Genomic DNA, 25,332 nt, shown 5'->3' on the forward strand with positions numbered 1-25,332 from the left:
CCCCCACCAAAATAAAATTAGATAAACTCATCACAACACACAATTCATAGTGCATTACTCACACAGTGATACAATACACTATGTTCATAGTGTGTTACAATACATAGTGATAGTACTCACTATCCCAAGAGGAAAGGGTTTGTATTAGTTAAAATAACTTGTTTGTAAGTATATTGCTATTAAGAACTCTAAATGATTTAGGCTGTGAAAAAAACCTCTTTATGAATTAGAAGGTCAATTAACTTATTTTCTGAAAGAATTAAATTCCACTAAAAGAAAAGCTATTTAATGCTTATTCTTGATTAGAAATAGCCCCTTGATATCCCTTGATATATTTGACTCCAGGTAATAATCATTGTTGCAAAGTTTAGATTTCCATCTGTTTTCCACCACATTGGCCAATCAAAAAATATACTGCGGGCTTCCCTGGTGGCGCAGTGGTTGAGAATCTGACTGCCAATGCAGGGGACACAGGTTCGAGCCCTGGTCTGGGAAGATCCCACATGCCGCGGAGCAACTAGGCCCGTGAGCCACAACTACTGAGCCTGCGCGTCTGGAGCCTGTGCTCCGCAACAAGAGAGGCCGCGATAGTGAGAGGCCCGCGCACTGCGATGAAGAGTCGCCCTCACTTGCCGCAACTGGAGAAAGCCCTCGCACAGAACCGAAGACCCAACACAGCCATAAATATAAAAATAAATAAATAAAATTAAAAATATATATATATATATATATACTGCATTTTCTTATTTTTATTCCTTTCATTTCCCACCTACAATTGTCATATCTTTGAACTTAAATGATTTATCTGTACTTTTTATATTATACTGATCCATGTATTCTTTAAGAAACTCTTTATAGTATTTAATATCGTCAGTTAACCCTTTAATGCTCATGTCTTGTTCAACATTTAAAACTTAAATAATCCGAAGGTTTTCTATACCCCACATAATCACTAAGTATCAAATAGACACTGTGGCAGGTACTGTTGCCCTGCCTATATCCTGTCCACACTTACAACTTTTCAATGGACGCTGCCCCTGTAGAACATCTAAACTGTCTGTCTGAGGGACTTTTTGATTTTTTTTTCTTGCTATAGGAGTACAATTACTTTCAATCACAACAAGCCGAAAGTGTCAGAGAGATATTGCCCTTAGAAGTAGGGCTCAACTAAGGAGTGATGGGAGTGGCTGAATAAAGTAGTTTCCTCTAACTTAACTGATATAACTTTAAGATGCATTCTCTATCTCCCACAATTCCCCAGCTGGATGAACTCCAATTGTCCCCCTTTGTTGCCTTCTTTCTCTTATCATTCTTTCCCACTACCTTACTGATGTTTCTTGGAATCATTTCCCAAAAAAAAATTTTACTCGAGCTCTATCTCAAGGTCTGCTTCTGGGTAGCCTAAACTAAGACATTATTTATTGAAAAATTAAAGAGAAATAAACGAGAAACAAAACTGATATAAGGTGTTGTACTATAGAGACATTGGAAAACTTGATTGCAGAGTAGTCTTTGGGAGCCCCATTGGGATAGGAAAAAATGTCTAGAGACTCTGTAAAAAGTAACACAAAAGAACGAACAATGAAAACCTTCAGTGATAGATATTATATATCCATAGCACTGGGATAGATTAAAAATAGAGCCAGATTATCTTATTATGATAAAAGACATTGCTATAATCAAATCCATGTCTACTGATCAAAATCATATATAATTCTAAATCCAGTATGAGGTAACTTGGCCATTCACTTGCACATTATTGAACATGGGCAGAAAACAACCTGTGGTTGATCCCCAGTAACTGTGGCACGCCACACCACACCTCTTGCCAAGAACAACAATGTAAGCCCACATGCTTTGTAATTTTCTGAGGGCAGGGAGGATGGGAAGCACATCTTTATTGTCCCACTCTGTCTGGAAACACTGGAGGGATTGACTTGCATATCCCCTTGAATCCCTTCCAAAAGATTTAGTTTGCATTTGATGACAAAATATGGCTATAACTCAAACTATTGATCTTAAGGAATGAGAGCATCCTATAAGCAGGAGATAAAGAAATGGTTCGTGATGAGCAATAAAGGCTTTATCTGCCTAGTATCTTATAGGGATATTCACTGCTAAGTATTAAAATAATGCAGTCACTAACCTACACTTTGAACAAAGCCTATTATTGATATGTAATCTTCAATATCAAAATATAAATATTTTAAAAATAATTATTATACAAAGAAAACTGAATTACACATCTAAAAGCCATGCCACAATGAGCTCAAATCTGCTGAAAGGCATTTCAAGGTACTCAGAATGATTCATGGAGGAAATATGAACTTGGATGCAGAGACAGAGATTTGATTGAAGGTAAAGACATATCAGCGAAAGTGTGTAGGAGAAACAAAGGTATTGCAATGGAGAATCTTGAATAGACTGAATCAACTGGAGCTTGAGAAGAGGAGGAATAAACCTGGCTTTTTTTCTCTTTACTAAAAGAATAAGCCTGGATTTTCACACTATGCATATGCTATGGAGTAAAGTTTGGGAAGCAGGAGAAATAATTAACTTGTATTGAGAACCGTGCCATTCAAAGTATCATGCTGGACCCTAAAATACATTAATTCATTTCATTTACATAATCTTTTGAAATAGATTTCATAATCTGAATTTTGAATCTACTGAAGCTAACGTTTCTGTAAGTAAACTCATTTGTTCTAGGTAACTCTCCTAGACCACAGCAGATCAGGATTCCAAATTAGAATCATACAATAACACAAACCAAGTACTATCATTAATTTCAATTGCCATTCAATGGAGAAGTGTCATGATATTACGACAAAGAAATTCATTCCAATAAACTAGTCAATGAAAACTTCTATGGAGAGATACAAGGAAATAGGAAAGACATAGTTTCCCATTTCATGAAAATCTTACACTTAATAATAATTTGATATACACTCTAGCCTTTTTCAGAATCTTCAAAATTAGCCAAGTTACTTTATTCACAATATTTTCTTTTCTTACAGAGGAATTATCAGGCAAAATATTACCTCTCCTTGCCTTACGGTCTATGTGACTCTGAAGCACTCTTTTTTTTCACTTTTATTAGTTGAATTTTGAAATAAGCATGAATCAGTTTTTAAAAAATAGAAAGAAAACTCAAAAAAAAGGCTATAATAAGAACACATTATGAAAGAAAATCCAATCACACATAAAAATATTAAGATGGAAAACTGGTGAAATGTGGTATTTGCCATTTAAAGCCTAGTCATATTGCTCAATAAATTACTGTAACGGGTGTCAGAAATACTATTTGAAAGATCTGGAGGCCTTTGTTGTAGCTTCATCTTACTCTGTTTAATTACTGTCTATCTCAGTAACATTGATTCAGCTCCCTAACTGTAGTGCAGAAACACCATGAATTAGTAAAGGAAAAAGGATGGTGGCAGTGAACTATCTACTTAAATGTCTTTGAGAAATTAGCAAATAGCAGCACTTCCTTTAAAAAATGAGATGAATTATCATTGCAAAACAGTTGATTATTATTAAAACAACAAAATATATTTGCAGTAAAAACATAACCAGAGGATCATAAAAAGGAATTAAAACAAAAAAGAACCACATTTACTACTAATGAGCCTATATAAGTGTATATTTAGTTAAAATAAAGCAGACACATATAATCCATATAATTATGTATCATATATACTTTCATGATTCACAAATTTATTATATAGGAAGAAAACTATTAATAACTTATCATTAATTTTGCACAACTGAATGCTTCTCACTTTTTATTTTGACCTTGAGTGTATAAAAGCATACTAAAGGGGTCAAGTAAAAATTTCCCTTGGATATGATGTAAGTTTTATTTTTTCTCAATGACTATTAAAATAGATTCAAACATACATCTAACTTTATAGAATAACAGCATTTAAATCATTAAACTCAAGCACATTAACACTAATGTTAAATGAATTTCTTCCCAATTTCATATAGTCTTCCATTAATTTTCCAAAGATGCTACAAATTTGCTTTTATGTTTGCCTTTACCTTCCTGGGAATTTAATTAAAAAGAGTGAGAGACAATTGCCTAATCGGCATTGCTGTTTTCCTACCTATGAACAGGTTTACCCTTGCCTTTGTTATTGGCTATGAAGTACTTGTACTACTATTATATTTTTTAAACAGTACTTAACAGTGTTTCTATTGTTTTTTTTATTCTCGAGAATAAAATTGACATTCTTTAAAATAATTATTCAATTAAAAGGAATAAACTTGCATACTACAAATTATAATATACTCTAGCAGCTCATTAAATTGAAAGGCTAATATGATATGCTGTAGAAAGGCTGTCACTCTGAGTTGTTTACAAAGGGTGCTAATTAAGTGCTTTGCCTGATTTATTGCTGTAACTTACCCTTCTGTCAGCTCTACAGAAATTTTCTAAGATGTGAGAGCAAAAGGATGGACTTAGCCAATGTTAGATATCCTGTTTATCTCCAAGAAAATAGAAGGACTCGCTCATCTTCTTTAAGTCTCCATTATGCTTTCTCTTTCATTTAAAAGCTGTATTAATGTTTCTATTTAAAAAAAAAAAAACAAAAAAAACTAGAGGCTTCTGGTCTCAGTTAGGAAATGTGGGAAGCTGAAAAGGGTGTCTTTCCCCCTGGAAAAATTTCAAATTCATGAAAACATCAGAAATCTGAAATCACAGGGTAACCAACTAACCTGAAATCTGGAGAGAGAGAGGATTGGATTGGAGAGTTGGATTCCTGGAGGCAAACGTTGGATTCCTGGAGGCAAGTGACGCCAGAGGGCATATAAACTGATGGCATATAGAGAGTGGACATACTCTCCCTCCTGAAACAACCAAAATGTGGAAAAAAATACATGAGACAACAGTAAGCAAGATATTGTACACCAGGCAACAAAAGGAATCCCTGAAAGATGTGGAAATAATGTAAATGCTACAATTTTGATTCAGTGTATGAAGTTTCCAGGTACAGGGAGTGAGAGCCCGGCTGCAGCCTAGTGGATGCCCTGAGTTGAGCTGGGAATCCGGGGAAAGTAAGGGGGCCACAGTTCCTGGGACAGAGTATCAGAGAGGACAGAGCTATGCAGAGAATGAACCCAGAAGTCTGCAGAGAGACTCACTTGAGTATTTGTTTAAGCACTGATCAGGGCATGCCTGTGAGGAAACCACTAGGGTCTGGAGAAAACCCTTCCAAAAGGATGAGAGGTAACAGTACACAAGGTTCACAGAGTGACAGAGGGCCATAGACAGTGCCTGTCCCACCAGCCAGACTCAAAAAACTTAAAAGCCATGGGGACTGTATTATCAATAGATGCTAAAACGAATGGGTGTAAGTTTGATGAGAAATAGTATGTCTACATTGTATTAAAATATCTCCCCTCTAATATAAAGGGAAATAATAGTAAACTACAGTTGGAAAAACCTACCTACATAACCTTAAGCAAAGCAATCAAAATTAACACTACCATAATAGGACAATCCAAAATTGTGTGTCTCCTGATATTATTTGCTGAGAAACATAGCATTGCTTTTGTGATATCCTTGTAAAAAAAAATGTATCACATGAATCAAGTAATAAGGAAACACCAGAGAAACCCTAGTTGAGATAGTCTTCAGAATAACTACCTTGTTCTCTGACCAAATGATTGTTGTGTGCGACTGATAACTCTATTGTATTTATGCATGAAATGTTCCTTTTATAGGAAAAATGCCCTGAAATATTTAATTATCATGTCTGCCACTTACTCGGAAATGGGTCATTTTTATACACACACACACATACACACAGGGAGAAAATGATAAAGAAAATGTAGTAAAATGATAACATTTAGGGAAACTGGGTAAAGGGTAAATAGGAGTTTTTTGTACTATTCCTGTAAATGTTCTCTGATTTTGAAATTATTTCAAAAAATTAAAAATCCAAATATATATTAGTGTAATTAAAAGTGAAAATAAGAAACACAGCCTTAATTAAAGAAGTTTTCAAATATTTCTTTGCTTTAATAATGCTACCACTGGAACAAACTTTATCATTATCACATAAAATCTTACAGACATGTTTGTGGTCTAAAGAAGTTATAGAAATGCATAATCTGTTCTAAATCACATGAAAGACAATTTAGTAAAGAATGACCAGAGAATCTTGATCTAAGTCAGTTACATCACAAGTAAGACAGGGTTACAAGAAGAATTGAAGGGATGTTGCTGGATTAATACTTCTTTAAAATCAGGAAATAGAGATGGAAAACCTCATCTAAACTTCTGAATAGTTTTCAGTTGTGTATACTGAGTTCAGGAGACATATGTATAATTTGTATAAGAAAGCATATCCTGACATTCAAAGTTAGATTTTCCAGCACTTCGTTTTTCCCTTTTTCTCCAATATTTTTAACTTAAATTGAGATAACGGTACTAGGAAGAAATATCTATTAACATAAAAATATTTATCATGTACTGTCATCCTTTAACCAAATCTTGTGCTGTTCTCCTCATGTATTCATCTTCAGCACTAACAACCTACTAAGCATTCTTTGATTTTACTAACAGTGTTAAAGGTCAGGGTCCTTGAACTTGCTTTTGTCTCTTCTAGGAATCTTCCCTTCCAGACATTTTACAATGCTTTCTCCAGGTTTCGGGTTTCATCAGTTCTCTGCCCAAATGCCATGTTCTTACTGAGGTTTTCTCTGACCATTCTCTGTAAAATACTCTCTTTTTAAAATCACTCTCCATAAATCAGACTTATTTCCTTTTGTAGCAAGTAAAGCACATTATGTGTTTACCTGTTATCTCTTCAAGGACACCTAGTGTGCAGGAGAGTTAGAAGCAAATGAATCAAATGTTCAAAATTAATTCCAAATCCAATAGCTTTGCTACTGATTTCACCAAGATACATTTTAAAAATAATTTCTTGAATGTTGGGCCAACAGTTATTCTGGCATTGGTTTTGTTTTATTATTTCCCAGGAAGCCAGTAATAAAATACAAGGAAGCTAATATACTTTTTCCTGATTTTATGCCTATGTCTGGCTTTTTATATGAAGATGTCCTTCTGAGCCATGAGACTATGGCAAACCCTCAAACTTTTGGCAAGAAGGCAATGGTGAGCAAGAGAGAAATGAATGTGTGGGCCACTGACTAGGACCAGTGCTCAAGGCTCTGGGCCACAAACAGGGCTGGCTTGAAGAGACTCTTTGCTGCTTATTTCAGGCGATGCCTGAGATCTGGGTCTGTCTATTTCTCCCAAGGGAGTCACGTCAAAACTTCCAGTTTTAAGAATATGTTCAGCCTTTCTCACATCTAAAAAATATAAAACAAAAAATTAAGGTTGTAACTGCATTAAATTGAAGTTACCAACTTTTAAAAGATATGCATACATGCTAATGTTAACTTTGGAAAAAAAAAACTTTAAACTATGCCTAGAGAGAGAACCCTCAAAAAGTTACAAGCAAACAAACAAAAACCCCACACACACCAATACTGATTTCGAAGAAAATTTTCTTAACAAAAAATTTCTATAACGACTGTGTGTGAAGTAAAATACATTTGGAAAATGAAAATAGTTGCATTTAGTCAGCTATACAATATATTAACAACTAGAATTTAGACAATCTAAATGATTTTATAAAACCTAAGTTGTTCTTGGCTGGCTTTGCAGTTTGAACTTCTGCCTTGCATGCTTCCACCAAATTTCAAATTGATCTTAGAATGTCTCATTTGTTTCTCTTAGATACTTTGAAATCTATTTTAATCAAATGGGAAATTAAAATCAAATAAAACTTTAAATGCTTTGGCCCTCTTGCTTTCTATCAGCCTCTCTCAAAGATTCCATTTGCCTGCTCTGTCATATTTTGCCTGAGTAAAATCCATTCAGTTCAGCTCTATCTAATTCGCTGATGGAACTGGCATCTGCTTTGTTCTGTTTCTATTGAATTAAAATAGGAAGAAAAATGGACTCTCTTCACAAGCTCTGCGCTTTGCTTAAAATAGGACCACCTCAGTGGGAGTTCTGCCATACCTGGCTGCTTTGTCTCAGCTCTGCTGGACTGTGAACTGGCTCGGCAATGTATTTCTGCTTATACAGATTGCTTTGCTTGGTTGTTTTATGAATAAGCATCTGATTCTCTCTGTCTTTGCTTTATTGAAAAATCCTCACCACTTTTGGTTTTGGCACCCAGCAGAGTAAAAGGACATATTCAAAGCAAAGTCTGGGAGCAAATTTGATAGCTTTAGTGAATAAACAGCGAGGTTTTATTTTAAATGATTCATGCCTACTTTGAAAAAATACTGCTAAGTACCTAAGTGGGAAAAATTAATGCGTATTTTGTCAGACAATATGGTTTATGAGTTTGTCTATATTTAAATGTGTGGGAAATGTGCACATTGGTCTACTCAAGTTATTACCCTTGAGATAGGAATATGAATTGCAATAGTAGAAACCCATTAACTAATGTCTTGATTATTTTACCCAACTAAAAGGGTGGTCTACTGCAGCCTCTTACAACTTTAGAATAATGTGATGGCAACTGGTCACATGACTGTGGAGGGAGAGATTTCTTTTTAAACCCACCAGTACTACTGGCCCATCTCCTTCCTTTCAGGACACTTAAGACTAAAACATGTAGCTGTTCTATTCTTGAGTTCCTCATGTGTGAGCTGGCCAACCAATTAATCGAGTACCTACGTAAGACAAACACAAATTTTTCAATAAAATTTTTTGTTCCCTTCAGCTACTCTTTCAGGTCCTTTCATATATTTTCTAAATATCTCTACCCCAACTCCGTTCTAACTCCACACTTAATAAACCAAGGTATTGGGTGCTTTTAGGTCTTTTCCAAGGTCCCCATATCTCAAAAATAAGAAAAGGATATTCTAACTAGCTTAAGCCTTTAAAGGCACTGAAGTTATTTTAGTATCAAGAAACTATGACCTGAAAGTTTATGAACATATTTTTACATCAGTGTCAGGATTCCCCTTTTTATGTTGAGCAGATTTCTGACATCCTAAGGAATCTTAAAGAAAAACAACTACTAATCTGGTCTGTAGCAACTTGAGAGGTTTGACAAATCTGGGGCAGCAAGTGGTCATATACAGAAGACTGAAAAATGTCCCAAGGTTCAAAAGTAGAAATTAGAACACTCCCTAACACCATACACAAAAATAAACTCAAAATGGATTAAAGACCTGAATGTAAGGCCAGACACTATAAAACTCTTAGAGGAAAACATAGGCAGAACACTCTGTGACATAAACCACAGCAAGATCCTTTTTGACTCACCTCCTAGGGAAATGGAAATAAAAACAAAAATAAACAAATGGGACCTAATTAAACTTAACAGTTTTTCCACAGCAAAGGAAACCATAAACAAGATGAAAAGACAACCCTCAGAATGGGAGAAAATATTTGCAAACAAAGCAACTGACAAAGGATTAGTCTTCAAAATATACAAACCGCTCATGCAGCTCAATATCAAAAAACAAACAACCCAATCAAAAAAATGGGTAAAAGACCTAAATAGACATTTCTCCAAAGAAGACATACAGATTGCCAACAGACACATGAAAAGATGCTCAGCATCACTAATTATTAGAGAGATGCAAATCAAAACTACAATGAGGTATCACCTCACACCGGTCAGAATGGCCATCATAAAAAAATCAACAATCAATCAATGCTGGAGAGGGTGTGGAGAAAAGGGAACCCTCTTGCACTGTTGGTGGGAATGTAAATTGATACAGCCACTATGGAGAACAGCATGGAGGTTCCTTAATAAACTACAAATAGAACTACCACACTACCCAGCAATCCCACTACTGGGCATATACCCAGAGAAAACCATAATTCAAAAAGACACATGCATCCCAATATTCAGTGCAGTACTATTTACAATAGCCAGGATATGGAAGCAACCTAAATGTCCATCAACAGAGGAATGGATAAAGAAGATGTGGTACATATATACAATGGAATATTATTCAGCCACAAAAAGGAACAAAATTGGGTCATTTGTAGAGATGTGGATGGACCTAGAGACTGTCATACAGATTGAAGTAAGTCAGAAAGAGAAAAACAAATATCATATATTAACACATATATGTGGAAAGCAGATATTTGTGGATATTTGAAAAGCAGAAATAGAGACACAGACATAGAGAACAAACGTATGTATACCAAGGGGGAAGGAGGCGGTGGGATGAATTGGGAGATTGGGACCGACATATATATACTATTGACACTATGTCTAAAAATAGATAAGTAATGAGAACTTACTGTGTAGTTCAGGGAACTATACTCAATGCTCTGTGGTGACCTAAATGGTGACCTAAATCCAAAAAAAGAGGGGATATATGTATACGTATAGCTGATTCACTTTGCTGTATGGTAAAAACTAATACAACATTGTACAGCAACTATACTCCAATAAAATTAATTATAAAAAAATAAATAAAAATGGAATGATATTTTTTTAAGTATAAATTGTTGTCCCTGGCTTATATCTCTTTCAAAAAGAACTTTACTTATATACAACTCTTTAAAACCTCATTTCATTTTGGGCTTCTTCCCAAGCAATACCAGAAGTAGCCAATCAGGAGAAACTGGATAAATCAGTTTGAAAATAAATGATGCTTATTTTGGGACATCCCTTCCTAATCTCCTTGTGAATGTTTGACATTTAAATACATGTCATCCATAATCTCTGGCAGAACTGACCTTCTTGAAATGTCACAGCACTTGTGCCATGCTGATGTCCAGATGAATATACTAGCATGTAGCCTCTACATTCAATCACGGAGGAATGGTCAAAAGCACAGTAAGGTAATAAGAGAACACAAATTATTGTGTGGTGATTCTTTTCAGACAGATATGAAAGGGAAACATCTATAACTTCATCTCAAGGGGGAATGGCAAAGAGGGCATGAAGCTGTGGTAGCCAGACTACTAAAATGACCCCAGGGACCCTGACTCTTATACATATAATCTCTCCCCCTTAAGTGTGGGTGAAATTTATAGCTATATCACTCACAACATGGTAAAAGGGATTTTACAGCAGTAATTAAGGGCACTGATTTGATCCATCGACTTTCGGCCAGTCAAAAGAGAGATGACCTAAATAGGACTGACCTAATTTCATGAGCCCTTTAAATCTGGGTCCAGAGGTGAGAGACAAAGAAAATCTAAACTCTACAACAGTCTGTAAACGACAAAATCTATGTTGGGATTTGCAGTCTCATTTGTAGCAGTCTATTGACCTCTCTCACTCATTGCCTAAAATATCTCTCATTTTAAACCAATCCTTTCTCCTACTGGGGTAGTTACATTTTCCTCCCTTAGGATATCTTATAGTTCAATAACCTGTTTTAAGAAACTAGCTCCATAACTATTACTGTTAAAAGTGTTACAATCTGTTTTTCAACTTCCATGTTCTCCTGGAGGACTTTTTACAATTCCTCTTGATCAGAAAAAAGAAAGTTAAGATAATCCAACTCTATAGTAAGGAATTTCAGTATAGGATTAGTCAGTAATCCCACTGTTCCTTGATCTTCAACCTTGAAGTAAATCCAACAGTATAAATGATATAGAATTTGAATAGACTTGGTGAATAAGAAGTAGCAAGAATGAGAGTAAGACACGTATATGTCAGATAAATCCTGTAAAAATTCAGGTGCCTATCTCATCAGTGAACTTCCTAAGGAAGCAGAGTTCTGAGTATTGTCAGAATGTCCCCCTTTAAAATAAAAGACAGGTTTTTGCATTGATTGTTGGATTGTTTGGATTTCAGAATCAATATATTCTACATTCGCACAGTTTGCTCTGACCCATTTATCAGAGAACCCACGATGTTGCTAGGTATGAAAGGGGCACAGAATAAGGGAAAGCTCTAGAAGTAATTTCAGGCTATTCTACAAAATATCAGGACACTCAGGACTTAGGAACCAGTAAATCTAATAGTGCTTAAAATGGCTGTGGTAAATAAATGCATTTGCAAATTCTAAATAAAAATTGTTTCAGGGATCCATAGGGTTTTGTGCTACAGTCACGCCATCAGCCACTAGCCAGTACCTTACAGCTAATCAGCCCTGGGAGAAAATTAATGCTTGACTAAGGGATACCTAAACAATGTGAACTGAACTGCTTGTCACAATTATGTGATGTCATCTGACATACCAAGACATAATATTGTGTGTGTTCAGGAAAAAAGAGTTTTATAAAATGGAAATATTTGATAAAACTTTAGACTCAAGCCTGTTTAGAAGGCATAAGGAAGTTGCATGAACCTGAGATTCCAGCACAAGGCAGACACATCTTGTTTCCTAGGCTCCCAGGTCAGCTGGCATCTCACCCCTCTGGTACTGGGAGACACTGACAGGGAATTGGAAGGTGGAAGTTGACAGAAGTCAAAGTGGCTCCCCTTTCTCTCTGCTTCCTATGCCATCTCATTTATGGCTCTTCCTCCAACCAGACAGGTGGTTGGATTTCTAGTTTCCACCAGGTGATTCTAGATCTGAGCTTCAATAACACTTCTGTGACCCTTTGTTCCTGCAGCAGCTTCCTGCTGTTTCCACCTCCTATTTTCTGGTGTGACTCACAGTCCGTTGCTTGGCTTATCACCTGTGCAATCAATGCCTTATACTAAATTCCTTTCATTTAAATATTTGTAGTGATTTCTGTTTTCTTGGTTGGACCCTGAACATAAGATAGATAAAATTTAATTGCAAATTATATAAGATTCTACTTAACTAAGTTATATGAATAGTCATAATGAGTTAACAATTATGTTGCCAATAAAATGGGTGATCACAATGTCACATGGCTGAATGGGTAAGAGGAACTTTTGAGATTCCATCTGTTTAAGAGAAACAAATATAGATTAGAATGCCACTTGGGAAGCCAAAAGTGAGTGTCAACATAAATGCTTTTATTTTAGTATTTTAGCCTGAAAATTACCTATGTATGTATCGATATTTCTTTCTGTGTCACGCCAAATGTCTTTCTTTTTATCTATCATTATAATTTATTACCCCTAGAACTGTGTCCTGTTTCAGTTAAGCTGGATTCAAATATTAACAACTACATTTCAATGCATACATTTTAAAAGAATAGATATAGCTTTAAATAATATTTGTCCTCAAAATAAATTATAATAAATTATGACTCAAGGCAAATTTTATTTTAATTGTAATAAAACCAGTAGGCTGTCTATCTGGCTAAGAATGAAACTGGTGTAAATCCCAGGAGTCAAATGTAGGATAAACTTCACTTTCTAATTTGATAATTCTCTATTGTCATCTATATCATTTCTTTGACAATTCAGATTTTAGTGAATTCCCTTCATCTTCATTTGTACGAATCAAAAAAAAATGAAGAACATATTGCAAAATATCCACATGCAAAAATATCCAACATCACTGTTTAAACTTCTCTCTCTCAGGGAAACATAAATTCATCTAGACTAGAATTTTGCCATTACTGCTGTCAGAAATTTGCAGACTGATTTTTGGATCACAGCAGATGGTGGTTCGTGGTAGGAAAGGTTTCCATGTTTCCATTTTACTAAGGTTTCTTAACAAGAACCCTTGTCCAAAAATATATTTAATTCAACTGAAAATCATTAACACAATTTGAATGAAAGTAAACCAGAACATTTGAAAATATAATAAGAAAAATCAGCCTCCAGAGAGCTTGGACTAAGCAATGGAAGAGTACAATTTGACAGTTTTTTTTTTAATCCATTTTCATTCTTACTTTCCTTTATTCAAAATGTCACCCTTTACAGTTCAGTTGGCATTTGGGATGAAAAGAAATCACATTTTTTCCAAGTGTGCACAAGGTTGATTATTTCTTTGAATGAACTATCACTTTATCTAAGCAACAGTAACATCTTAAATACCCTTTTTACCCCATTGACTTACATCGCTGTTCCAGATTAAGTGTAAAACCAGAAATTCAATCATTTTTTATCCTTGATAACATGGTCTTATCTAATATTTGCCTTGTGGATATAATTTGAAAGGGAGAATTTCATTAACATTTAATCTCAGTGAACACGTAAGGAAATGTAATTTGTTTCTGATAAATATTCTAATTTCAGTAAATGTCCTATCTTATTTTCTCTGTAGATTTCTATCTATCGGAACATATATTACTGCTTATGTTACAAATTAACAACACTGTGATATAGTTTTTAGTTAGTCTAAATGCAACATTCTTTTTTAGTATTTTCTAATCCAGTTAAATGAGTTTAAATTCCACTGATATCTTAAGGCTAGTTAGATAAATAAAATGTTCTAGCATTTTCCAAAAAGTTTGAGGATGTAGGGATAATTTTTTTAAATGAGGCAAAAATGTTTAACCTATATTAATAACTCAGAGTCAAAAGACAAACTCGAGCAAGTATCTAAATATTTTTTGATGTAACCAAGAAAAATATCTAACTTGAAGTACCTTTAAAATTGTCTCATCTCTAAAGGTGTACAATAGATGTGTCCTTAGTACAGAAACAAACATGTCCATGTCAGTGATTTTAAAATGACAACATAGTGTCCATCTCACTTATCACAAAGTGTGTCAAAATGACAAAAAAAAAAAGGACTGTACTTGAATATAATTAGAAAATGCTCCCTCATGGAAAAAAAATAGAATCTGTTATTATTAAACATTTAACAAAAAACCCAACCAAACAATGGAGAGGTAAAAGACAAGAGAGAATGAAAAGGGCCATGTAATATTTGAAAAAATGTCAAACTCAATAGTAATCATTAAACCAGGATAAGGATGTTTAGAGGCCAATTCTCTCCTAAGGTTTATTTTATTCAGATTGTAACTTTTCTAGAAAGTTTTTGAATCCAACATTATTGGTTTAACATGTACTGTCTTTTGCTCTATACTTCACCCATGTGAATTCCCTCAAGTTCTAGTAAAATGATTATGAAAGGCATGGGCTCTTCACAAATTATCATGCTTCTTAAGGGCACAATTTCCTGGGCCTGAACTCTGTCCATGAAGAGAGGAGGCAATAAAATGCTTTGCTTTCTTAGTTAAGGTGACAGAAGTGAATAGCATAAAGAATAATCAATTTCACAAGGTGAATCTATTCAACACAAAGCTATGCTTCAAAAGCACAGTTGGTGAGAAACTGTTTCTGCAGAAAGATCTCTCAATCTGAATCTACCAGCTCTCTCTCAAATGTACTATCATTTCATTTATGTTTATGTCATCCCTGATTTTAAGGAGTTGGGTGAGGTTAATTTACAGAATCAAATAATAGGCAAGTATATAAAAATGGATGATAGGGCTTCCCTGGTGGTGCAGTGGTTGGGAATCCTCCTGCCAACACAGGGGACATGGGTTTGAACCCTGGTCCGGGAAGATCCCACATACCACCAAGCAACTAAGCCCGTGGGCCACAACTACTGAGCCTGAGTGCCACAACTACTGAAGCCCACACGCCTAGAGCCTGTGCTCCACAACAAGAGAAGCCACCGCAATGAGAAGCCCGTGCACTGAAATGAAAAGTAGCCCCCGCTCGCCACAGCTAGAGAAAGCCCACGCGCAGCAACGAAGACCCAATGCAGCCAAAAATAAATGAATAAAATAAATTTTTTAAAAATGGATGATGAAACAGAGGTGAACACATTATTGAATAAATTTAATTTTCTTTATACCAAAAAAAAAAGTAATCATTGAAATATAAACTGAAATAATAAAGTATGATTATTCTCTCCTGGATATCCTATTAATCACAATCCTTGGTTCTTTCCACTTGCTTATACCTTGTCTATTAATGGCACACTTCTATTTATTTAGTTAATTATTTAATATATTTGATAATACAAGTTCATAATACAAAACCAAAGCCACAATCTGAAAATAACCCATAGCTAACATCTGATCATTTGGTGCCCTGAGTCCCGAGACCATAATATACCCCTGCCTTTCCTCTATTAAACTCTTCATAATATAAAACAGTTAATAGACATTAGCTCTATGTAGCTTTTATGTGGTTTTTAATAAATTCTTTATGTATTCTCCTGTATTATTTGAACTTTTACAGTCATTTATAAATTCATAATCAGAATACTGATCCAATTTTCCCTTTTTTTTTTAACAACTTTATTGGGTATAATTGCTTTACATTGTTGTGTTGGTTGCTGCTGTATAACAAAGTGAACCAGCTATACGTATACATATATTCCCATATCACCTCCCTCTTGTGTCTCCCTCCCACCCTCCCTATCCCACCCCTCTAGGTGGTCACAAAGAATCGAGCTGATCTCCCTGTGCTATGCAGCTGCTTCCCACTAGCTATCTATTTTACATTTGGTAGTGTATATATGTCAATACCACTCTCTTACTTTGTCCCAGCTTACCCTTTCCCCGCCCCATGTCCTAAAGTCCATTCTCTACATCTGAGTCTTTATTCCTGTCCTGCCTCTAGATTCAATATATATGTGTTACTTTTTAGATTCCATATATATGTGTTACCATACACTTTTTGTTTTTCTCTGACTTACTTCACTCTGTATGACAGACTCTAGGTCCATCCACCTCATTACAAATAACTCAATTTCATTTCTTCTTATGGCTGAGTATTATTCCATCGTATATATGTGCCAAATCTTTTTTATCCATTCATCTGTCAATGGACATTTAGGTTGCTTCCATGTCCTGGTTATTGTAAATAGAGCTGCAATGAACATTGTGGTACATGACTCTTTTTGAATTATGGTTTTCTCAGGGTATACGCCCAGTAGTGGGATTGCTGGGTCATATGGTAGTTCTATTTTTAGTTTTTGAAGAAACCTCCATACTGCTCTCCATAGAGGGTGTATCAATTCACATTCCCACCAACAGTGCAAGAGGGTTCCCTTTTCTCCACACCCTCTCCAGCATTTATTGTTTGTAGATTTTTTGACGATGGCCATTGTGACTGGTGTGGGGCGATACCTCATTGTAGTTTTGATTTGCATTTCTCTAATGATTAGTGATGTTGAGCATCCTTTCATGTGTTTGTTGGCAATCTGTATATCTTCTTTGGAGAAATGTCTATTTAGGTCTTCTGCCCATTTTTGGATTGGGTTATTTGTTTCTTTGATATTGAGCTGCATGAGCTGCTGATATATTTTGGAGATTAATCCTTTGTCAGTTGCTTCGTTTGCAAATATTTTCTCTTACTCTGAAGGTTGTCTTTTCATCTTATTTATGGTATCCTTTGCTGTGCAAAAGCTTTTAAGTTTCATTAGGTCCCATTTGTTTATTTTTGTTTTTATTTCCATTTCCCTAGGAGGTGAGTCAAAAAGGATCTTGCTATGGTTTATGTCATAGAGTGTTCTGCCTATGTTTTCCTCTAAGAGTTTTATACTGTCTGGTCTTACATTTAGGTCTTTAATCCATTTGGAGTTTATTTTTGTGTATGGTGTTAGGGAGTGTTCTAATTTCATACTTTTACATGTACCTGTCCAGTTTTCCCAGCACCACTTATTGAAGAGGCTATCTTTTCTCCATTGTATGCTCTTGCCTCCTTTATCAAAGATAAGGTGACCATATGTGCGTGGGTTTATCTTTGGGCTTTCTATCCTGTTCCATTGATCTATATTTCTGTTTTTGTGCCAGTACCATACTGTCTTGATTACTGTAGCTTTGTAGTACAGTCTGAAGTCAGGAAGCCTGATTCCTCCAGCTCCGTTTTTCTTTTGCCAGATTGCTTTGGCTACTCGAGGTCTTTTGTGTTTCCATACAGATTGTGAAATTTTTTGTTCAGTTCTGGTGAAAAATGCCATTGGTAGTTTGATAGGGATTGTGCTGAATCTGTAGATTGCTTTGGGTAGTATAGTTATTTTCACAATGTTGATTCTTCCAATCCAAGACCATGGTATATCTCTCCATCTGTTTGTATCATCTTTAATTTCTTTCAGCAATGTCTTATAGTTTTCGGCAAACAGGTCTTTTGTCTCCTTGGGTAGGTTTATTCCTAGGTATTTCATTCTTTTTGTTGCAATGGTAAATGGGAGTGTTTCCTTAACTTCTCTTTCAGATTTTTCATCATTAGTATATAGGAATGCAAGAGATTTCTGTGCATTAACTTTGTATCCTGCTACTTTACCAAAATCACTGACTAGCTGTAGTAGTTTTCTGGTAGCGTCTATAGGATTCCCTATGTACAGTACCATGTCACCTGCAAACAGTGACAACTTTACTTCTTCTTTTCTGATTTGGATTCCTTTTATTTATTTTTCTTCTCTGATTGCTGTGGCCAAAACTTCCAAAACTATGTTGAATAATAGTGGTGAGACTGGGCAACCTTGTCTTGTTCCTGATCTTAGGGGAAATGGTTTCAGTTTTTCACCATTGAGAACGATGTTGGCTGTGGGTTTTTCATATATGGCCTTTATTATGTTGAGGTAAGTTCCCTCTATGCCTACTTTCTGGAGAGTTATCATAAATGGGTGTTGAATTTTGTCAAAAGCTTTTTCTGCATCTATTGAGATGATTATATGGTTTTTTTCCTGCAATTTGTTAATATGGTGTATCACATTGATTGATTTGCATATATTGAAGAATCTTTGCATTCCTGGGATAAAACCCACTTGATCATCCTTCAACTGCTGTGTACTTCTCTGTCTTCTCATTTTACTTAACTTACTGTGTTTGGGGGTCTCCTTTTTGCAGGCTGCTGGTTCATAATTCCTGTTGTTTTTGGTGTCTGCCCCCAGTGGGTAAGTTTGGTGCAGTGGGTTGTGTAGGCTTCTGGTGGATGAGGCTGGATCTTGTCTTTCTGGTGGGCTGGACTGCATCCAGTGGTGTGTCTTGGGGTGTCTGCGAACTTAGTATGATTTTAGGCAGCCTCTCTTCTAATGGGTGGGGTTTTGTTCCTGTCCTGGTAGTTGTTTGGCACGGGGTGTCCAGCACTGAAGCATGCTGGTCATTGAGTGGAGCTGGGTCCTAGTGTTGAGACAGAGATCTCTGGGAGAGCTCTCGCTGATTGATATTACTTGGGGCCAGGAGGTCTGGGGTGGTCCAGTGTCCTGAACCTGGCTTTCCTCCCTCAGAGCCTCAGGCATGACACCCGGCCAGAGCACCAAGACCCTGTCAACCACATGGCTCAGAAGAAAAGAGAGAAAAAAAAAAAGAAAAGAAAAAATAAATAAATAAAATAAAAATAAAATAATTATGAAAATAAAAAATTTTAAGAAAATTATTAAAATAGAAAAAAAAAAATACGAGAGCAACCAAACCAATAAACAACTCCACCAGTGACAACAAGTGCTAAAAACTAAACTAAAATAAACATATAAATCAGAAACTAGTCAGTGGTATGCAGCAAACCCCAAGTCTACAGAGGTATTCCACAGATGCAGGGTACATCAAGTTGATTGTGGAGATTTAATCCGCTGCTCCTGAGGCTGCTGGGAGAAATTTCCCTTTTTCTTCTTTGTTCGCACAGCTCCCGGGGTTCAGCTTTGGATTTGGACCCGCCTCTGCATGTAGGTCGCCTGAGGGCATCTGTTCTTCGCTCAGACAGGACAGGGTTAAAGGGGCAGCTGCTTCGGGGTCTCTGGCTCACTCAGGCCGGGGGAGGGAGAGGTACAGAGGAGGCGGGGCGAGCCTGCGGCGGCAGAGGCCGGCGGCGTGACGTTGCAGCAGCCTGAGGCGCGCTGTGCGTTCTCCCGGGGAAGTTGTCTCCGGATCACGGGACCCTGGCAGTGGCTGGCTGCACAGGCTCCCGGGAGGGGCGGTGTGGATAGTGACCTGTGCTTGCACACAGGCTTCTTGGTGGCTGCAGTAGCAGCCTTAGCGTTTCATGCCCATCTCTGGGGTCTGCGCTGATAGCTCAGAAACAATGGTCTCTTGCCTCTTCGGCAGCTCCAGACTTTTTCCCGGACTCCCTCCCGGCTAGCTGTGGCGCACTAGCCCCCTTCAGGCTGTGTTCACGCCGCCAACCCCAGTCCTCTCCCTGGGATCTGACCTCCGAAGCCCGAGCCTCAGCTCCCAGCCCCCGCCCGCCCCGGCAGGTGATCAGACAAGCCTCTCGGGCTGGTGAGTGCTGCTCGGCGCCGAGCCTCTGTGCGGGAATCTCTCCGCTTTGCCCTCCGCACCCCTGTGGCTGCGCTCTCCTCCGTGGCTCCGAAGCTCCCCCCTCCGCCACCTGCAGTCTCTGCCCGCGAAGGGGCTGCCTAGTGTGTGGAAACCTTTCCTCCTTCACAGCTCCCTCCCACTGGTGCGGGTACCGTCCCTATTCTTTTGTCTCTGTTTTTTCTTTTTTCTTTTGCCCTACCCAGGTACGTGGGGAGTTTCTTGCTTTTTGGGAGGTCTGAGGTCTTCTGCCAGCATTCAGTAAGTGTTCTGTAGGAGTTGTTCCACATGTAGATGTATTTCTGATGTATTTGTGGGGAGGAAGGTGATCTCCATGTCTTACTCCTCCACTATCTGGAAGGTTCTCCTCCAATTTTTGTTTTTAAACACACATAAAAAGAATTTTTGCTACTTCAGTTGCTTAAAGCATCTATTCCCACCTTTGAATCTACTTTCCATCTTTGAATTTGCTTATTTTGAATCAATTTACTTGGTACTCAGCAATTTTTGCTTAAACAGAAGAGTTTTCAGTTTTGCCTATTTTACCTTTTCCTTTATTTTATATAACTTAGTTTTAAATTCTATTTTGTTATTTAAAATCCCATTCTGAATTATCTCTCATAGATATGGGATAAACAAATTTGTGGAAAAAGCTGTTCAATAGCTTGGATATAAATAGAGCAGAAGTTGGAATGTGTTTTACAGAGCTGTGCAGGTTTAAAGCCCTTCGCTGCATTTCAGTAGAATTCCATGCAAAACTACCCTCAAGCATTTGAACTAATTTGAAATCTAGGAGCAAGAAACTGCATCTATGTTATACCAGGTATATAAGAATGAGATCTGATCTAATCCTCAAAATAGCTTTTTAATATAGTTATTTTGATTTCCATTTCTGACATATTAAATTTTATGCTCTAAGTGGTTAAATAATTGGTCCATGGTCACATAATTTGCAAATATCAGAGCTGGGGTTTTAATATGTATTATTGTATGTGAGTATGTATCTGTGTGTCTCTGTAATAGGACTTCCTTTGAGTGGAATATAAGAATAGAATTACATAAATATTTTTAAAACAATCTAGTTTCTATATCACAAAAGTACATGACCTGTTACTTGAAAACTATCAATCATTGGTTCATATTATGGAATAAGAAGGATGTGATGAGCAACACTTTCCCCAGAAGACATTTCAGTATAATCACTTCTCATATTGTATTCCAGAAAATAACCAGATGGCCCTAAACTTTTACATAAACGTTTTCTGTAGCCAAAATTCCACTAAGTAAACAAACTAAAGGAACACTCTTATGATAACCAACATATGGAAAAAGCAAATGAATCTGAAATCATTCACCAAATCTAGGTTAGGATGAGTTTCTTTACTGGTAAGATATTCTAGTTCTTTGTATTAGATAGGTCAGATTGTGCTCAGCTGAGACCTAATAGGATGTATCTCTTCAATGACTTTTGTAAGGAACACATGTCTGCTCACTCTCACTGCAGATTTACTAAAGATTCTAATTGAGTAACTCTTAGGTAAGACCCAGGAATCTAAATTTTAACAACCATATCAGTACTACAGATAATCAGGAAATTTGGGGAAGCACTACATTAATATAAGACAAGAAAGGAAAATAAAATAATGTATTAAGTGCTAGGTACTTTCTAAATCATAAATAATTTAACCCTCATAAAAATACTGTAAGTTAGGTAACTCCGTTTTGAAAGTGGAGAAACCAAATTTTAGAGTGATTAAATATCTTTCTCATACTAAATAAATAGGAGATCATTTTGCTCATAAAGTGTACACTTTTTTTACTTCATTATTGTGTGTATCCTGCAGGTTTGGGGACCTAATTTAAGCATCTGTCAATCACTACCGTAACTTCAGAACACAAGGCAATAACGAGAATTTAAGTCACCAAAGTTTCAACCTTAAAGTCACACGGATCTGGGAAAAGTGCTTCACTGGAGATGTCTTCAGGGATGCCAGTCTGAATCAAACCTGAATATACTTTTTCAAATTCATAATCTATCAATGCTATATTTCAGATTCTACAATAAATCTATGGGAAATTTCACTTGCTTGCATGTCTAAGGTTTTAGCATTGTTAAATATTATTAGATATCAGCATTGTGTTTAAACTATTGAAAAAGAAACAAGGCTTTCAGTCCAGCATGTAAGAAGCCTAGAAGTGGCCACTCTCTCTTAGCAACAAGTAAATGCTGAACAAACTAAAAAACCAACAACTCTTCTTAGATCCATAAGAGAAGTAAAGTCATAAACCAAACTGCTTCCCCCAAAACAGGAGAGAACAACAGGCAAATACAAAATAAAAAGAAAGAAAAAAAACCACAACTTACTCGAGCAGAAAACACCGTGGGAACCAGCTCCTAGGTAGGGAAACCCGAACTGTGATTGAAGACTTGCTGGAGGCTCAGTGTGAGATTTAAAATCTCCAGGGAGACCCAATCATCACTGACCACACCCACACTTTCATGAGTTCCACCTGTTCGAGTTCTAACAGGTTCTCAAAGGGATTACTGGAGAAAAATTCCCTCGGGCTTCCGTCCGGGGAGGGAGAGAACCATTTTGATACATCCCAGAGCATTCTGTTTTTCTTAACAAGGCCCGCACTCAGGAGAAACTATTTAACCAAAGCCAAAACTGCTGAAGTTTCATCAGCATCTAATTGCCATGGGGGAAGGGAAACATCCAACCCAGCTGATTCTATCCTTCCATGTGGAGAAAGTGAAGTAAGTTCTAGCGAAATCTAGCCATCCTGTCAATCCTAAAAGTGGTGGGGAGGGACTGAGAAGCACATGTGAAGTTCACATTCTAGAGGCACAGACACACTAAAAGACAGAGACCTAATCATAGGACTGTAGAACACTTCTCTCCCCACAACTTACTACCACATTACTAAAGACTTAATTACAATAGTTCCTTTTTATCCATTACATCATTCCTGGCTATCTCTCTCTCTCTCACACACACACACACACACACACACACACACACACACACACACACCACACACAATTACAAGACATACTGAAAGGCAAAAAACACATTTTGAAGAGACAGAGACATACTGAAAGGCAAAAAGACATTTTGAAGAGACAGAGCAAGCATCAAAACCAGTCTCAGATATGGCAGGGATGTTGAAAACATCAACCCAGGAATTTTAAAAGAACAATGATTAACATACTACGGGATCTAATGGATAAACTAGACAGCATTCAAGAACAGAAAGGTAATGTAAGCAGACAGATGGAAATCTAAGAAAGAACCAAGAAGAAATTCTAGAGATCAAAAACCTTGCAACAAAAATGGAAAATGACTTTAAGAATGCCTATGAAGATGAACTTAGCAGACTGGACCATGACTGAGAACAGAATCTCTGAGCTTGAGAATTCTCAGTAGAAACCTCCAAAACTGAAAAGCAAACAGAAAAAAAAGACTAAAAAGGAAACATAACAGAGTATCTAAGAACTATGGGATACCTACAAAAGGTGTAAACATACATTTAAGGGGAATACCAGAAGGAGGAGAGAAAAGAACAGAAGAAATAGTTGAAACAATAATGACTGAGAATTTCCCTAAATTAATGTCAGACACCAAACTGCAGATCAGAGAACACCTGTCAGGATATCATCAAACCTACACCTAGGCATATCACATTCAAGCTACAGATAATCAAATATAAATTAAAAGATTCTGAAACAAGCCAGAGACAAAAAACCTTACCTAAAGAAGAGCAAATATAAGAATGACATCCAACTGCCTCTCAGAAACCATGCAACCAAGAAAAGAGTGGAGTGAATTATTTAAAGTGTTAAGAGAAAATAAAAACACAACGTAGCATTCTGGTCCCTGCAAAATTATTTTGAAAAGTGAAGGAGAAGTAAAGACTCTCTCAGCAAAACAAAAACTGAGGAAAGTTATCTATAGAGTTGCCTTGTAAGAAATAATTAAAAAGTTCATTAGAGAGAAGGAAAATAATATAGGTCAGAAATTTTGATCTACATAATGAAAGAAAAAACACAGGTGAAGGAATAAGTGAAGGTAAAAAAATTATTTTTTCTTATTCTTAATTAATCTAAAAATGTAGTATAAGTGCCTGACGCTAAGCTTTTGATTGCCAAGGCATTCATTTCAAAAGACATCCTTCTTGAATAAATACATGGCTAGCTGTATGACACAGCTCCTAGCAAAACAACCAGATAAGAAATTAGGCCTCCACACCCAGGAAGTTTCCTTTTCAGAAAACCCTGGGCAACCCTGGGCCACCACTCCAGTGACCCCCACCTCCACCCTCCCATGCCCAAATTCCCACCTCTTATGCTACAAATTGGCCAGTAATGAGTGATCCAGTGAAACCCAGACAACCCACCCTCAGATCCTAATAAAAGTAGAGCCTAAATCCATGTTATCTCTCTTCCCCCTTCCCCCCACCACTCTTTTCCTCACAACCTCACTCTGTGACCCTTGGGCATGCCATGTACACTCTTAAGACCTTTGAGTAATCAATCTTTTTCCACAAAGTTCTCCGATGGTTTTTGCTGAAATGTGTCCTGTGACATAATATGCATCATAATAGAAAACAGAAGGGGTGGCCCAGCCATAGCATTGGCCCCAGTGGGGGAAATGTGTGTGGGGTTCCCTCTGAGTAATATGCGCCCAGGCAAATGCCTCAGGCATTCCTAGCTGAGAGCATCGCCATCAACAGGCTGGGACTGACACAACAGATAAGAGTTTGTTAATATAATAATAGCAACATTGTATTTGATATGTATGCTTTTGTATGTTCATGTATAGGAGAAATGTATGACAGCAATGAGACAAGGAACAAGAGGGAGGGATTAGGATTATTTTATTGTGATACACTACCTGTGAAGCAGTATAGTGTTATTTAAAAGTAGAATTGGATTAGTTGTAAATGTGTATGGCAAACTCTAGGGCAATCACTAAAAAAAAGAAGTAAAGAAAGAAATTTTTTAAAGTATGAGAAAGAAATATAACTATAACCGATAGGCTAAGAAAAGAGAAAAATGGAATAATAGAAAATGCTCAATTAAAGCCACAAAAGGTAGAGAAAGAGTGGAAGACAAAATAGGAGCAAACAACAAGGGCAAAAAATAGAAAACTGTAACAGTAGATATTAATCCAACTATATAGTCATTTTGAATGACTATATAGTGGTCTAATGCACCAATTGGTCTAAATGCACCA

General features: G+C 36.7%; 1 protein-coding gene across 2 annotated transcripts in view; it reads right to left on the minus strand.

Annotated features, from left to right (window-relative positions):
• LOC118892844 overlaps positions 1–25,332 on the minus strand; it is a 621,373-nt gene that overhangs the window by 219,239 nt on the left and 376,802 nt on the right. For both annotated transcript variants that reach the window (XM_036847838.1, XM_036847836.1), the window contains one exon: positions 4,723–4,854. In XM_036847838.1, coding sequence (XP_036703733.1) covers positions 4,723–4,854 — 132 coding nt within the window. The remainder of the gene's footprint in view (positions 1–4,722; positions 4,855–25,332) is intronic.

Source organism: Balaenoptera musculus, chromosome 3, assembly GCF_009873245.2.
Source record: "Balaenoptera musculus isolate JJ_BM4_2016_0621 chromosome 3, mBalMus1.pri.v3, whole genome shotgun sequence".
Lineage (NCBI taxonomy): Eukaryota > Metazoa > Chordata > Mammalia > Artiodactyla > Balaenopteridae > Balaenoptera > Balaenoptera musculus.